This window comes from Planococcus citri, chromosome 1 (assembly GCF_950023065.1).
Source record: "Planococcus citri chromosome 1, ihPlaCitr1.1, whole genome shotgun sequence".
NCBI lineage: Eukaryota > Metazoa > Arthropoda > Insecta > Hemiptera > Pseudococcidae > Planococcus > Planococcus citri.
The window spans coordinates 34,848,897-34,865,278 of record NC_088677.1 but is presented as its reverse complement, the minus strand read 5'-3'; the positions used below and the strand labels follow the sequence as shown (position 1 = coordinate 34,865,278).

Sequence of the window (16,382 nt, the reverse complement as noted above, 5' to 3'; positions counted from 1 at the left end):
CATAAAATAACAAATTTCACTGCTGTACATTTAGCTAAGTGTGTCTATGTACCCGGCTTTGAACAATTTTCAAACAATTCAATGCCGATTAACGCGCGTAGATTAATTGGAAACACTTTCAAATCGAATATTTCCCTTCGAAAGTTCCATACCAGTAAGTATACTTAAGGACGAGTGTTTTATCTTTATCTGTAAATTTTGCTCATAGCTCTGCTAATCTGCTTCCTATACTCCTTTGCAACGAAAATACGCATCGAACCTCATATGTGGGCGGATTTTCAACATCTGACGGTGAGAAGTCTAGTTCACAGAAATACCTTCCTTTTTAATCACACCGTGAAAAGAAATCTCATAAAATTCATTTCGCACAAAGAAACAAAATAAAAGACTACTTAATTATTGAAAATAAAAAGCCACTCTATTCAACATGTCATTTCTAACAAATAATTATTTCCAACAAATGATACGCACGATAACGCTGACCTTTTAAAATTACAACCTCCCTCGGCATCATTAAGCAAAAAATTAGAAAACATTTTTCTTTTACAAGAAAGTATTATGATGTAGCCTATTGCGAATATGAAACCTATTAATTAAAATTATACATATAGGTACGCGATAAAAGGGCATACGTGAAATTGTATGTGTGAATACACATTTGTGCTTTGAAGAATTCAGCACCAAATGACAGTAATTATTTTTTATATGAGAAGTGTAATTATTTTAAAACTATAGCCAAGAGTTTCCTTACATTAAAATGCAATACTCGAACGATGCAAAAAATAAAAATAACATAGAATGAAATCTCACGAGAATTTTATCATTTTTCCCGCCAAAAACTGTTCTCTTTTGCACGTTTCAATTTTGGAAAATAAAGTACTCGTAAAATGAATATTGTCAAGTACGCTTGTATTTTTCCCATAACATTGTATATCTTGTGTTAATGTCGAATGAAAAAAAATCACCAAATAGAAAATACTGTGTGTAAAAGGATGTTTTTAAATACCTATAGATAGCTTATAAGCTTCACATACCTCTTTGTACCATAAAATTCAATAGCCTCTCTAATTGTGGACTAACGGATCGTTCTTCATCTGCATCCATACCAAAATCGAGTGCTTGAAATATCACTAATCCCAACCATGCGATCAACTGCAAAAATGAAAAATGAAATTGGTTAATAAACAAAATGAAAAGATATGATATGATAACACATAAGACCCAAATACATAATCAAATAATATTCAACCCTTACTTCACCTAATTACCACTGGTTTGTTAAACAATCATTTAAAAAAATCTGAAATACGTAGACTTTTTTTTATCCAAAAAATGACCTCGTAATGGGACGTCGACTTCACACATTTTTTTCATTATACCTGTGAAGAAAAATCCTCAAGCAAATGGTAGGTATGACAGAAGCAGAACCATGAATCAATCGAAACAAAGAACCTTATCTGATCTTAATTAGCTGCTATCGTTACGAGTAAAATCACACCGTGTATCCCAATGATATTCCAAAAATATGCGTTATGCCATTGCATCAACAATCAACATTACCAATCAAAAGTGAAATGAGCAAAGAAATAATTTCCTTTCCGTCCAAACATAATATCATCGTTAAATCCGTCGTCGATCATGAAACTTTGATTGAATCGATTCGTTCGAGAGACAAATCAATAATTTTATCTTCTTCACTTTTCACTTCGTTTTACGGTATTTCCTTCGTAATATATTACACATCCTAAAAGATCTGTTATTCGTTCGTTACGTGTTTTTACACGATCATTTTTCATTGTGTTAAGTATAATTTTTCAATTTTTTGCAGAGTTCGACAACAAAAAGAAATTTTTTAGTTTGCTTTCTGTTACATACACTCGGTGATATCGTTATCAAGGCTCAAAAAATTGGTGTTTTAAAAAAGCAAAAAAAAATCAACAATAAGTGACTGAAAAAATTATTCGAAAAATTGACGAATTTTGAAAATTAGCCATGAAAAATCAACAAAAAACAAACTTAATCAACTTTGAGTATCGTGTGATACGGCAATTTTATTAGTGTCATACCAGAAACCACGAAGTAATACATCTCATGTAGGGTTTTTTTTTTGGGGGGGGGAGAACGGTAGGGAAGCTCTTGAGTAAGTCTGACTGATCCTCAGAATTTTTTGAAATTTGATGAAATCATAAAATTATTGTGAACTGACTTTTAAAAAAAACTGCTCTTATTCCCCCCTCCCCAATGGAAAAATATATGTACTACCTACGAAATAAAAATGAGGCTTGGCAGACTGTTGCACAACTTTCTTGACTCATTTTTCATTTTCAAAATTGAGTTCAGACGGAATGTTTTTTCGTTTTTCCAGCAGTATTAGACTTTTTCCCTACAATTACCGAGAATTTGATTTTTTGACTTCATCGACCAATCAACAGTCTCCTTGGAAAAATTTTAATGAACAGGGTGCGAAGGAAAGGGTTGTTTAACGTCAACTTGAAGAACTCAAATTTTTATTATGTACTTATTTTTTGAAGGAGGCCGGGGTCATTCTGCAACGGTTTATAGCAAGTGAGTTTTTCAATCATTTTTTTTAAATTTTATTTTCATTTTTACAACCTCAATTTACAAAAAAAAAGCGGGAGGGGACTTATGGAATAAAATGTAACCGAAACTGACTTTTCAATTCAAAGTGGTACTAAAAAAATTCTCCGAAAACAGTAACTAGTTTTCATCAAAAGTAACCGAATACAAAGTTTGGAAACATAACTAGAAATACAAAAGGTTACTAGAAAAACATTAATAAGTTGACAAAGTATAATCTAAATTGCTCGAAATGGAAATAAATCGCTTAAAAATACTAAACAGCAAAAAAGCTTAAAAATTCACGTCAAATTACTCAAAAACACAGAACAAGTCGCCAAAATCGTTCTGAATGCAGTGAATGAAAATAAGTGAAAATTATTTTGAAATGATTAATAAAACTGCTTAAATTATAGCAAACTGCTACGAGACGATCTTTCAAGTTTTTTAAATTTAAAAAAAAATCAAAATATCGTGAAAATTGATCAACATGAGATACAGTTTTGAAATTTTAAAACCTTTTTTTCGAAACAATTTTCTAATATTCTTTCAAAAAACAAAATTATTAAAAAATTTCTTGGTTTTTTGAGTAAGTAGAGGGGAGGAAAAGATGAAATGAAAACATCGAAAAATGTGACAGATTTTGGATTTAGCTGACAAAAATACATTCTTGAAATGGGTCCTCGATAAAAACGGTCATTTTGTTCTAAAACTTTTAATGGACCAATACTTAAACACACAATCATCGATATAACTCATTACATAATGTTTTCAAAGCATTAAAAATACCATTAACGCCGTCCAAATGGTTATTAGTGCAATACACGTCCAACAACAAATAGATACACTTTCTAATACGAAACTCGAAAATTCGACACAACACAACATTCTAGAAGAAAATATTCACAAAATCCGATAATTTCAAAAAAAAAAATTAAAATTAAACGTAGTTAATTAGGTACGAAATTGGTTGCTTTATACACGAGCAAGTACATCAGGCGTATCGATTCACAAACATCGAACACATTTCGATTACTCAAGAGTAGGTACTAGTTCGAGATAAAAATCCGACAACAATAATTTTTCGACAAATTTCGAAGAAAGGTATTAAAGTCTAATCGGTGGTGCAATAATTCAACGTTTCTAGAATTTTTTACAATATTATTACACATTAAGGTGTATACTCGTGTAAGGCGGCAATTAATCAAATTTTCGACGATTGGTAATTACATACAAATACAATGATTAAAAACTCATCACTCGAGATACATAATTACTCGAATGGGTAATTAAATAATTTATCGCTTTAGATTACATACGTAAATTGATCGCTTGAATAGGTAAAAACCTATGTTGTATGAGATTTTATAACCTCGAATACCCGGAATTTCTTTACCTGCGCGAAATTTCAAAGTCAATGTGAGAATTTTTTGCAATTGACGGTATTTTCAAAGATATAACGGAATTCGAGTTTAAAGGTAACGTCTTTTTCTATATCGAATTTATTTTTACGCGTATTTATCGTACGTATAAGTATAATTAATACCTTACGCACAAATGGCGACATTGTATGGTTACATAACAATCGCACTGGAACTGCGAATAAATGAAAAAAAAAAAAAAAATGAATCGAAATACTTTAATTAACGACACGAGGAAGAATTAAAATATTCGCCATTCTTAATTATTCAAGGTGTAATTTATTACGCTAAAATCATTAACCTAAATTTCAAGTGGTGCGTTTCAAAGCTTTGATTTACCAATTACCGAGTAATTAAAGGAGGATTGCTCTTTGGGATATTCCTCCAAAGTCCTTTAACGAAGACACGATGACCAAAAAATTCAGTTACTCGTACTTGGAGGAAATATGTTTTCATTCTCGAATTACCACCACGATGTCAAATTGTATACTAAGTAAACAAACATTTGTTCAACTTTCTAATTAACGCGTATAATTTTCGTTTTCGCCATTCGGTCAAATGCTTTCGAATTCACGCAGAGGCCTGTTACAAATTAAGGGCACCATATCGAGACTCATCTTTACAAGGGACTGGGTTAACGCAGTAGAAAAAACACACACAACACAAAATCATTTATTCAACTTTAATTACTCGTAAATTCTTTTTGCGGTGTGCGTAGACTTGGAGAGAGATAGGTATATGAACGAGCGCCATTCAAAACGACAAATAGTAGATCCACCGACAAATTCGCTTGAACTGGCGCACAGAGCGCACTCAGCACACACGAGTATTTATTTTTTTTCTTACCGAGACGGTAACAATTAACGCAATTAGAATTACTTTTCTCACACAACAGCGATCATTAACCATAATGAGTTGTATCTTTATTGCCGCGCTTACGCCGATCCTAGTCCTAGACGAGACACGGTGCAGCAGCACCACAGAGAGATGAGAAGTAGGTCTACAGCTCTAAACTATACATCGAGTTCAGAGTTGGCAGTTGTTCAGCCGTTTAATAACGGAGTCAAAATGTGAATTTCGAACGGTTTACATGGTATATAAAGACGTATAAGGATGAGAATTTTTACAACTAAGCTGATCAGATATAGGAGGTTTTTACTCTTCTTTACTCGACACAGAGGAAAGTCATCTGCGGTGTTATGCTTCAAAACGCCTGTCTGGAGTCGTGAATATCCTCTGGGAAATGACAATGGAAATCTATGAACGAATATATAAGCAAGAGGCAGGGAGATACAAAAAGGTAGCTTATTCTAAAGGATCTAGCTGAGTAAGACAGTTAAATTAACATTGAAAAGTATAAGTAACTCTTGGCAGAAGAATCGGAAATCATTCAAATTCTTTTAAGGAGAGATTCCAATCAATTGAGAACTCTTGGAGCGAAACATCAAGAGCATTCAAAAAAAAACCGTACAGGAAAAAATTTCATTTTTTATACATTTTTTGGCGAATTTTTGAAAATTTAAATCTCAAGAAAAAAATTTAGAATCGGATCAAATTATGACAGAAAGCTGAAATTTTTTTCAACACTCTATTTTAGGCATCCTAAAATCGATTACTGGAGGTTTCAAAATGTTTTGGAGCTTCCAGCGGGTTTTTGGATTCTGATTACAGATCTCTTTTCTTCATGTTGACCTGATGAAAAAAAAACAGTAGAGTGAAGAAAAAAAATTTCATTCAACTCGACCCCCAGCCTCTCAAAAAGATCAACGAGGCCAAATTTATTTCAAAGGGGGACAGTGCTGCTACTTCATTAAAAATTAGTAATCCTTTTTCACACATGAACAATTTAGGAATTTTTTCAAATAATTTTGCGTCTTTGATTTTTTTCAAAATGTTTTTTACTACTTTTGCTTCGACATTTTGTCTGAATAAACTTTTCAATTTTCAGCATTCAAGATTTCCTTCCCAAATCTGCAATAATTTAGACCAAAAATACAGTAGGTAAACTTAAACGCTCGTGAACTAAATTCTTCCTTTCTTACTTAAAATAAGTATATCGTTGTTTATATTCGCAATGCGACGAATAATAACGGTATGCTAATGAAAAATTACGTTGGTATCCATCGCAAACAGAAACAATACCTTTTTGCAATGACGACAACGATGAACTAAATCAATAATTTAAATCGCAGCATCAATCAAGATCGTCGTTATCGCGAATAAAGAGCAATAATTCTTTTTCCATCAATCTACGTTTCAGCATAATTCTACACTTTCATTGATATAGTGAAAGTTTATTATTGTTGATCGTATTCTCATAATTTTGAAAAATAAGAATTAGCTGCGTGCAGCGCAGCGCAGAATAATGCTTAGAACGAGTGAATTTTGTGCATATTAATTATTTTGCATAGTAATTTCCATCCAACCACGAGAAAGTAATGAGAAGCGATTAAAAATGGTACGGTATGTAATCAATGCACTTTTCTGCCCAGAAAAATCATATGTTCGACGAGAAAGGGCTCATCTTTCGACCAAGCGTTCAACTTGGTCATCTGCGATTAATTGAGGTGATGATAAATTGAATTTAACAGTACGTACCTAAGATTAAATTTTTACAAAATGAAACTAGAATTTATTAAAATACAAAGTATACCAATTTTTTAATAAGTTTGGCTACACAACACGAATAAAAATTTTTAAAGTAGGTACATACTATTATTGCCATCGTTAGTGACCTTTCTAATCTAGCCCAACTTTCAAAATTGTTACTCCGGTGGATAAATAAACTATCAGAAAAACTACTCGAAAATTCAGTGTTTTTGCGAGTTTTCAAATGCCCAGTACTCGTACAACTGAAGTCCTATATTTGAAAATGCCCTCGATTTGTTTATGCATATTTTATGTCTCGAATGGTTTATTATTGAAAGCGCACGAATAATAGACAAGTTTCCATAATTCAGAACACCAGGGAAATTTTCCTTTTTGCTTGTTAACATCGCATTGAGATGATGAACTTGTAAATTTATACATTCGCGTAAGTTCATCTCTCTAAAAGAAATCTAGGTACTCGTGTCAACTCGTTAAACACCAACAACATTGAAAATGAGAAGCATGGTTTCTTTTGCGTTACCTTAATTACATAAATTTTTATGAAATTTATATTCCTTGGAGTAGGTACGAGAACATGTAGGACAAATGGAAAATTATTTATACATCATGTGACGTCGTCGTCGTATTGAAAATACTTCTTACGACTGATACAAAAACATGCAGAAATTACTGTTCGAGAAATTCAAAGAAATAATGTAGGTATCTGTCATTCGAGAATTGTTTCACCAATATTTTCGTCAAAGTTATGAAGCAATTACAATTGTTGATTTAATTTATTCGTTTGGCCCAAAAAATCATTTTTTTCCAAATCGGTCATAATTTTCACCCTTTTCAAGCGTTAGCTCAGATCGAGATGAGATTTGATTCACTGAATACGCACGTCGTTTAAACCTTGGAACCAAATTTTGAGCAAAAAAAGTAGATTTTTCGAAAAATGAGAAATGTATACCGTTATAACTTTCAATGAGCCAAATTTTTAGCTTATTCGTGCCTAGATCGTCTTATGGGACCGATTATAAATAACTTCATAAGTTTCAATGGTTAGAAAATTTTCTAATCGAAATGCAGGTCTTACTTACAGGATTTTAGCATGATTCACGGAGAGATATCCCTCCCCACCACATACCCCATATCATCATCCTAAAAATTGAAGAAAGGTGCATGGATGGGATCCAATGTGTGTATGAGAAAAAATTGCAACTGTTCCTCAATAAATTGAAAAATGATCACTTTTTGCCATTTTTATAATAAAATGTCTCAAAATTTTCTCACGTAAGATCTTCAACTTGACCTTACGATATCGAGCACCGAATTAGATTGCTTCGATAAACGAAGCTCCTATAGATTAATTTATCATCACATAAATTATACTACTTTTTTACAGATACCTAACTTGACCCGATGAAAAACGTGACTGTTTGGTTTAAAACAATGAAAGAACCTGGAAATCACCTGAGGCGAAAAATCTCGAAGAACAAATAAACGAAAAAAAAAACAACTAACGATCATCTCATTCAAATAATTGATCTTATTCTGTAAAATATTCCGTCAGTATACGTTGAAATACACGTTCGATATTTTGAAAAACGTGAAATACTGCGCGAAGTTCATTTAATAGATGAAAAAACGCACGTTAAAAATAATTCCAGCTCATTACTGTATATTTGCACGGAAGCAGACGTAATTAAGAATACAACTATAATGATTAGCACTTAATGAAATGAGTATGCGACCATTACAGGAGGGAAAAAATGGCATTTCAGAATTTTATAAACATCTGTTGGCGAGACCTCGAAGAAATGTAATAAAAATGAACTCGTAAGAAATATCATCCTAATATGGTGAATCGGCACAGCATCTCGTATAGGATAAGTAATATGTAAAATGTCATCTAAACACCTAAACACATTTGCGACAATGTTACTAATTTGAACTTTACTCAGCAACGTATAACAAATGACTATACTTACACAAAGACGGTTTAACGAGATGTTGATGTATTAAAAACCAGCACCACATACTTGCATCTTTCTATAACGGTATTTCTCTCTCATTGAGGGGATCAAATGCAGACAGAAGAAATACAGGTACACGCGTATTTCTATTATTATAATTTTTCATATCGATTGAAAAGTGTTATTTTTCTTTTTACGAGATCATCGTGACGACAAAAAATACTTTCCCTTTTGCAAATTGTAACATTAACCAAGTTAATCGTCCTAGGGAGTAATGTCAATGAGTATTGGGTATTGAGTATTTGATAACTTTATTGACGAATTTTAACCTTACTGCAGTGATGCAAAAAGAAAGTCAGCTAATAAGCCTATAAAACAATGACGACGTGAGTAATGAAACGGTATGACGGTTGTCGTAATAACTTCACTCAATGACGTAGAATATCGATTTTTCAACTTATCTTCGAACAGGTGGATAACACAAAAAACAACCCACGTATCCTCATCCTATCTGCATTTCATTTTCATAATCGACACCAACTCGACGAAATTTCTCGTTGGCTGATATTTCAAACGACAATTTTAATGAGAAAATATTTAAATTACGGTGTTTATTTTAACAGCGCGTAGTCAATTTAAGCACCGAGCAATTTATCTTTAGCTTCCCTCTCGAATAAAATGAGAATTTCAACGAAAATCGAATTTGGTGACCTTTGCAAAAGAACGTCGTCGTTAAAAAAGTTAGTTTTTCGACGTTTTAAATTCATATTGATGCCAGAATTTGAATTCCACTCTCGTAAATAAGAAACGATTCCTTGAGTAACATCGCGTTTGATTCGGTATCTCCATTATCCTATCAAAAAGAAGTATTAAAATGTTTTTTTCCTAATCATATGTTCATCAAAATTAATAATACGTTTATTTGAGCTGAAAATAGTTGAGGAAGGAGCGAAAAATTCAACTTCTGGAAAAGACACATTTTTAAAAACTTTTCAAGTGATCGTGCCACAGTAAGTGTGCTGCCAGACAAAAAGTTTTTCAAGGTCACAAAAACATAGAACCTAACTTTGGAGGGGTTTTTCTTGGGCACAAATTTCTATAAGTATCTTCAAAATTTAGAACATTTTTGAATTTCAATCAAACACCATCCAACTCATTCCACAGCAACTCAAATGAGGTCCTTCGATTTTGTTTGAAAGTTTCTTGCATATTTTCGAAACTAGATTACCTACTGATCAACAATAATTAAGAATTGCAATGATTTTTAAAAAAAATGTACTTAGTCATTATACACGAACCCGAAATTTTGCAGGTTTAGTATTACGAGAATGATTAATATATCCAATGACATTGTTTTATCTGATACATCGTAAGCAGGTATACTAAATATGAATGACACTCGACAGTGATGAACTGAAAGAATGCCACGTGAAAACGACTTCTGAAATCAGTAAGCGGTTGTAGATAATAAATGGCATCTCATTAGTACATACTACTACAGTTTCAATTATCGTTCAAAAAACTAATAACGTTCTCCCGTTCAAGCTACATTCTCTTTTTTGCAAATTAAAAAATTCTACCTCTCTATAGCTATCAAAAAAATGGCAACCATTGTCAAGGACATAAACCCGTAGGTGAAGAAAGGGTATCTGGAATTTTTTCAACAAGATATTCAACTACTTGATAAAAAAAAAGGAGTGTTCAAATAAAAGTAGGTTTATCAATTTTTATGAACATTGAGAAAAAATTTCATAAACTTTCAAAATAAATTTTCAACATGTACGTATTAAAGGTTGAGTAAATTATGCGAAAATTAACTCTTTCAACCACGGAAAAACAAAAAATCTTCTCAACTAAAATGTTCGATTTCTAAAATGAAAAAAGTTAGCTTACGAATTAACAGTTGAAAATGATAAAAACGTTAAAAAATTGTAGAATTGATTTTTTTCCTGATTTTGAACATTGACTTCCGAGTTATTTTCAAAAACAAACCAAAAAAGTTTCATAAAAATGGATTTTCTTCAAATACCTAATAAAACGTGTACTCAAATTTTGGATTGACTTGGAAAATAAAAATACATTAGAATCTACTTAAATGGAAAATTTTCAGTTTTGGAAATTTTTTGGCCATTGCCCCTATAAAAATACTTAATAAATACGAAGTCAGAAATTCAATCGTTTAAAAGTGAAAACCGAAATTTATCCGTTCATTCCACTCAACGGTGATCATTTCTGACCACTCCTCGTGACCGTTAAAGTTTTTTTTTTTTTTTTTTACTCGTCACATGTTCCATAAATAAAAGGATACCATCGAGGAAATGGAGAGGGATACCGAACATGAAACAGATGTTAAAAAATGCACGCATCGGTGCCCAGACGTACATAACAACGTATATTACTCAATAATGTATCAAAATAAACAACCTAAGTGAAATTTTGTTAGGGTGAAATTTTTAAAATATTTGCTCTAATTCAAGTTCACGGTCTTTTCTCTTCTAAATGTGTACTAACACGATGATAAATCGCATCCTACGTTAATCATCGTGCAGCACATTTTTATTACAAAGCAAAATAACCATGCACATATGTCTACGAAGTACGTACATCTACATAGTACGTAGATAACAAGTGTAAAAGTAAATAAATTAATTAATATGAAAAAGAACAACAGCAACAAATCCACAAGTGAACTGCACATCTCCAACTTTTACTAACCGAAACAATAGGAGAACACATTTGCATGGAAATGATTAATTAGCATATCTACTGGACTGTGATGCAGTGAAGACAACCGAGCAGAGCACACAGGACACGATGTGCAGTGATGTTCATTTTTGTTTAACATAACATGGTACATTGAACAATGCAAGTCTACTTGTTAGAAGAGTAAGTACATTTGCCGACGACGAGAACCATTTTTATGCAAGTACAAGTTGATCTCGTATGCTTTCAGTCCAAGTCTCAGTTCTGTCCTCGTCCTCGTCCTCTCCTCTTTTCTGAGCTGAATTGCATGGCTAATGATTTGTTGTTTTATTTTAAAAGCAAACGTTCGGGGATGCTGACTGAAATAACCATCGACGCGACATGAAACTAAAATAATCTATCCAATCCGATGTAGGTTTATCATTATGCACACTGAGACGACTCGTACAAATGTACATCCGATCATCGATTCGGTTTTCTCAACAGCGTTAAAAATTTGGTTACACTTTCTGCACAGATTTTACAGCCGGCCAGTGATGCGAAAATTAGCATTAACAGATTCCAATTTAGTCACACAATCGCACACATACAAATAAAAATGAGCAAACTCAAACACAACCCAGTTGTTTTCATAATAGCGACTCGACTAATGGAACCGAGATGGAAAACCAGTCGTCGGTTTATTGCTTTTTTGATGAAATAATTCCGCGAGTACCTTAGATTAGCGAGCATCTTGATAAGAATATACGTTGTAGTAGGTTTCGTAATAATCGGGAAGGGGTGCAGGAGAGAGGAGGGGAAATTTTTTGTGAAATTACATATTATGCATGTTCCAAGTAATGCGTAGTTCCTTGAAATTTCACATTGCAATTTTATCTAAATTCTGCATTAATAATACATTACAGGTCAACACTCCATACATCATCATCATTTTTTATAGATGGTGTTCTCTCCCGTAGGGATGAAAAGAAGTAAATTTTCAAGAGTACATGATACAGGATGTATAATATCGTGGTACCGAGAGATCGGATTCAAAAAATAAATATGTAGATATATAAAGTCAGCGATTTCCAACTGATGAAAAGCTCTGGGAAAAGCGACTCGACAAACGTGCACATAAATATTTTTTAGATGTAGCTATTTTGATTTTTTTTTAGGAAAGGGGGGAGGTCATAAATTTTTATTCGAGTTTTTTAAAATATCAAAGTTTGAAAAATTGACCTCTCTGATCGTCCTAAAAAAATGTTTTTACTTTTTGCATGATTAATTTTCGAAATTTTAGCTCTCGCTACACGTTAGGCCAGTTTGGTTTTCTTTTGAATAATAATCGAGCTTCACTCAGCAAATTTTTCGATATGCACCCCCTATCCCACCCAAAAAAAAAGGTCGATGAGAGTCTATCTGAATGTGTGAGTAAATCTGTACTTTTTTTGTGAAAGAAGGGGGAGGTAGATTTGCATATACCCAGTTGGGGTGACAAAAAAAAGCTTGCCTTGAGCGGAAAATATCTTAATCCGACCCTGTTTTTCATCACGCAATGTTAAATCGTCATAATTCCGCATCGACCTATACTAAATGTACATTGTACAATGAATATTCGCATTCTGCATTCACTCACAGAAAGGAGAAAACTATACCTACTTAGATTCCTTGAAAACATGGAACTCGCTGCAGTCGCCTAATTTACTCTTATTAAAAGTTAATTACCGTAGAGTAGAATTAAAATAGGAACCTTTTTAAATGAACCCGATTCCAACGGGTATTCCACAGGTTAAACATCCGCGAGAATGAATTTTTTCGGCGACTTTGTAGCATGAAAAAAACCAACAACAAGAAGTACAATAATAAAAACTCTTCGATTATTCGGATGTTGAACAAAGTATACATGAACGATATCTGACAAGAAATGGTCACGCGTGTAATTGTTGGTAATTCGTCATGGATATTGTTGTAAGTTGAAACACACGCGCTTATTTAGTCTATACCATCCTCTTGTGCATGTACCTTCGTTCTATCTACGAGAATGATACGATATTTACGTAATTTGTACAGTTATCGGATGACTTTTTCGCGCTTCGATTAAGCTTATCCTTCTGCAGACATTTCACGCCTATCAAACAAACCATACTTCTTTAATATGTGATTCAATATCAAAAACACATGAAGCAATCGACTGTGTAATCGCGGTTAGTGATTTTAATAGGTTCTCATCTCTTGCCCTCCTGTCTGCTCATTTCGTTGGATGATTTGCATTGCATCTTATGCATGTACACGATCAACGTTTCAGTTTAGGAAAAAATTTCGAGATATTGCATGCGCTAAAGTGAGATTAGATAATTCGGTTTTATTGCGATAGTCTACTTTGCATACATGACCATTTTTCGTTTATCTGAAAGTTACAATTTGGGAGCGAAATGATAGGTAGGAAAAAAATGAATAATGGTTCGTGTACCTACTTACTTCAGAAAAGTACAAATAAGTGTGTCCAAATTTAAGCCAGGGTAATTTCGATTTACGAATTACAAATTTGAAATTGAAATTTTTTCAAGCGTAACAGAAAAACTATCATTTTTTGGGATGATGGTAAAATTGAAGATTCCCATGCTTCCCACAATCGAAATAGAGCTCAAAATATTTTTAAAAAATAAATATTTTTTTTTCAAGTTGAAGCTCATTTGATGATATATTGGGGAGGAGGATGGCTCGATTTTCAAACCACAACTTTTTACCAACGTTTTCTCATGGCCACCATTTTACAACTTTTTTTCATTATACCAATCCAACATTCAAGATCACTATCCACGTATCTCAAGCATTACGATCGATCTATCATTAGATGAAACATACATATGTATTTTCTCTTTTCAAAATCAAATCAAGGTTAAAATAAATCGAAGAAGAAATTCTAAAACACACATAATTCTTATCACTATCATAAATTTTCATCAAAAAAGATGAAAAGCAATCACTAGAAAAGTATCAACTCGGGAAAAAATTCCATCATCATCAAAACTTGACGATAGCGAATATCAATCGAGACATCCGATAATCATCAATAACTTTATCATTACCAGTAAATTTCTCTGGACAATTCTTCCGATAACGAACGTCAGCATTCGAGTAATCACCCAAATGACCACACGATTTTTTTTTCTCCGAACAAATCATCCGATGAAATTCCAGATCCAGAAAGATAAACACAAGGGGGGAGCGGGGGAAGAGGAGTAACTTCGAAAATGTTTCCATTAGGTCAAGGTTTAATAATAACAGCTCTGAAAAAATCAATCATTCGACAACGTCGATTATAAAATGGAAAAAAATAATCACCCAGAGTATCGGTAACATGGTCGTCGGACGATCCATCGTAATAAATGGTTTCCGTATAAAAAATCTTTCTTGGTAAGCCATAAAGCAAAAATGTATTCTAATCTCAGCTCAGGTGCCTTGTCAAAAAAGCAGGCTCATCACTCGAAGCGTGTTATATAACTAGTCGTCGACTTCACCATTTAATAATTTCTCAATTAACTTGTCAGCACAGAGCACACAGAGACATAGAGACGAATACAATACTTCATTAAAAATACCGCGTATAGTAATTATTCAAAATGAAAACAATGTAAAGCGATCTATACAATATGCGTTTACAAAAGAAGACAGCACCCACACCACATCCACAACCATAGAGTAAATTATAAGCTAATATAATTTCAATGTACCTAACCATTTTACTCGCGTAGTCGTTAAAATTCGACGATTTTTTTTTTCAATCGTACGAAATCCTGTTTTTGTAAAAACCAAGATACACCCAAACAGATCGTTTTCTCGGCGGAAAGGCGTTCACTACGAGAGCGAAAATCATATGTAAATATTGTTCAGTATTTATGCGTATTCAAATACGATGACAATAAACTGACTGTGATAGCGGAAGTAGACAATTCATTTTAACGTGTTTCTTTTTTTAGGATTTACAAAAATAGTTTTCTAGTTACAGGAAATTGAAAAAAATAACAATTTTAAATGTAAGAGAAATATTAATGATATTCTTTTCTGTAGGTAATACCACCGAAAAATGTGATTATAAATATGTACATTTTATGAATTAGGAAAGCATTTACAATAAAAGAGCTCATAAAGTGTAACTTCACAGTCAACAGTGATAATCCAAAGTATTGATGCTTTCTTATTGATGGTACTGGTAGATTATGCGCAGATCTTTCAATTTTTTCGAACAAGAGTGTTTCAAATTTCTGGATAAATTTGAAAACTGGCTGGAGGTTCCAAAAAAGTTGAATTGTGATTGTTTTACAGTCGGGTGATTGCGTAGACTCCCCAGACGATCGCTTATTTTGGAAATTTGATTTTTTTTTCACTTTTTCCGGAATTTACAAATTGGTCAAAAATTCACTATTGAACTGGCACTCCTGGAATTTTGCAGTAATTACTTAAGACGGTCGACAGGATGCCCAATAAGCATCTGCCAGATTTAAAGGTGCTCAAGTTCATTTTTGGCCTTTCCAGTGTGATCTGAATTTCCTGGAGAAAATTGGAAAATCGCTGGAGAGGCTACAGAATAACTTAGAACTATAGTTTTGTTGATATGTGGGAATTGAATTGAATAAAATTAAGTATTCACATCGGTTCACTTTTCTCAACAAAATATTTATTGAATAAGAGTAAAAATTGCTATTGAAACAGCTTTTTCCAATTTTTAAAATAATTTTCAAAGATCCGACAAGAATCCAAAAATTATAACTTTAGCTTTTGAAATTTAGCTTACGGAGGCTCTCGTAAGATATGCTGTCTTGATCAAGCTCAGTTTCGTTTAAATCGGAGAGTCCAAGAAATTTTGAACCCATATTTTTTGAATTTTGATCGATTTTGAAACGGTTCTCAGATTTAGAATCAATTTTTTCGCGATTTGTGAATTTCGTAGGGAAAATAATTTAACCAGTTCAGGTTTTTTCAGATCAAAGATCCTGGGAGTGTCCGAATCTTATTGAATATGAAAGATCTGATCCAATCGGTCTACATAGGTCTGGGCCAACGTAATCAGATCTATGTACTAACAAGTAAGATGTGGTCAATTTTTCTCACTTGATCAGATCCAATTTTTCTT

The 16,382-nt window shown here is 32.9% G+C and overlaps 1 protein-coding gene across 3 annotated transcripts in view; it reads right to left on the bottom strand.

The window, feature by feature from the left end:
- The window catches only part of spir (spire type actin nucleation factor-like), a 110,131-nt gene that overhangs the window by 79,629 nt on the left and 14,120 nt on the right, over window positions 1–16,382 (bottom strand). For all 3 annotated transcript variants that reach the window (XM_065344270.1, XM_065344272.1, XM_065344271.1), the window contains exon 3: window positions 1,035–1,152. In XM_065344270.1, the coding sequence (XP_065200342.1) occupies window positions 1,035–1,152 (118 nt within the window). The remainder of the gene's footprint in view (window positions 1–1,034; window positions 1,153–16,382) is intronic.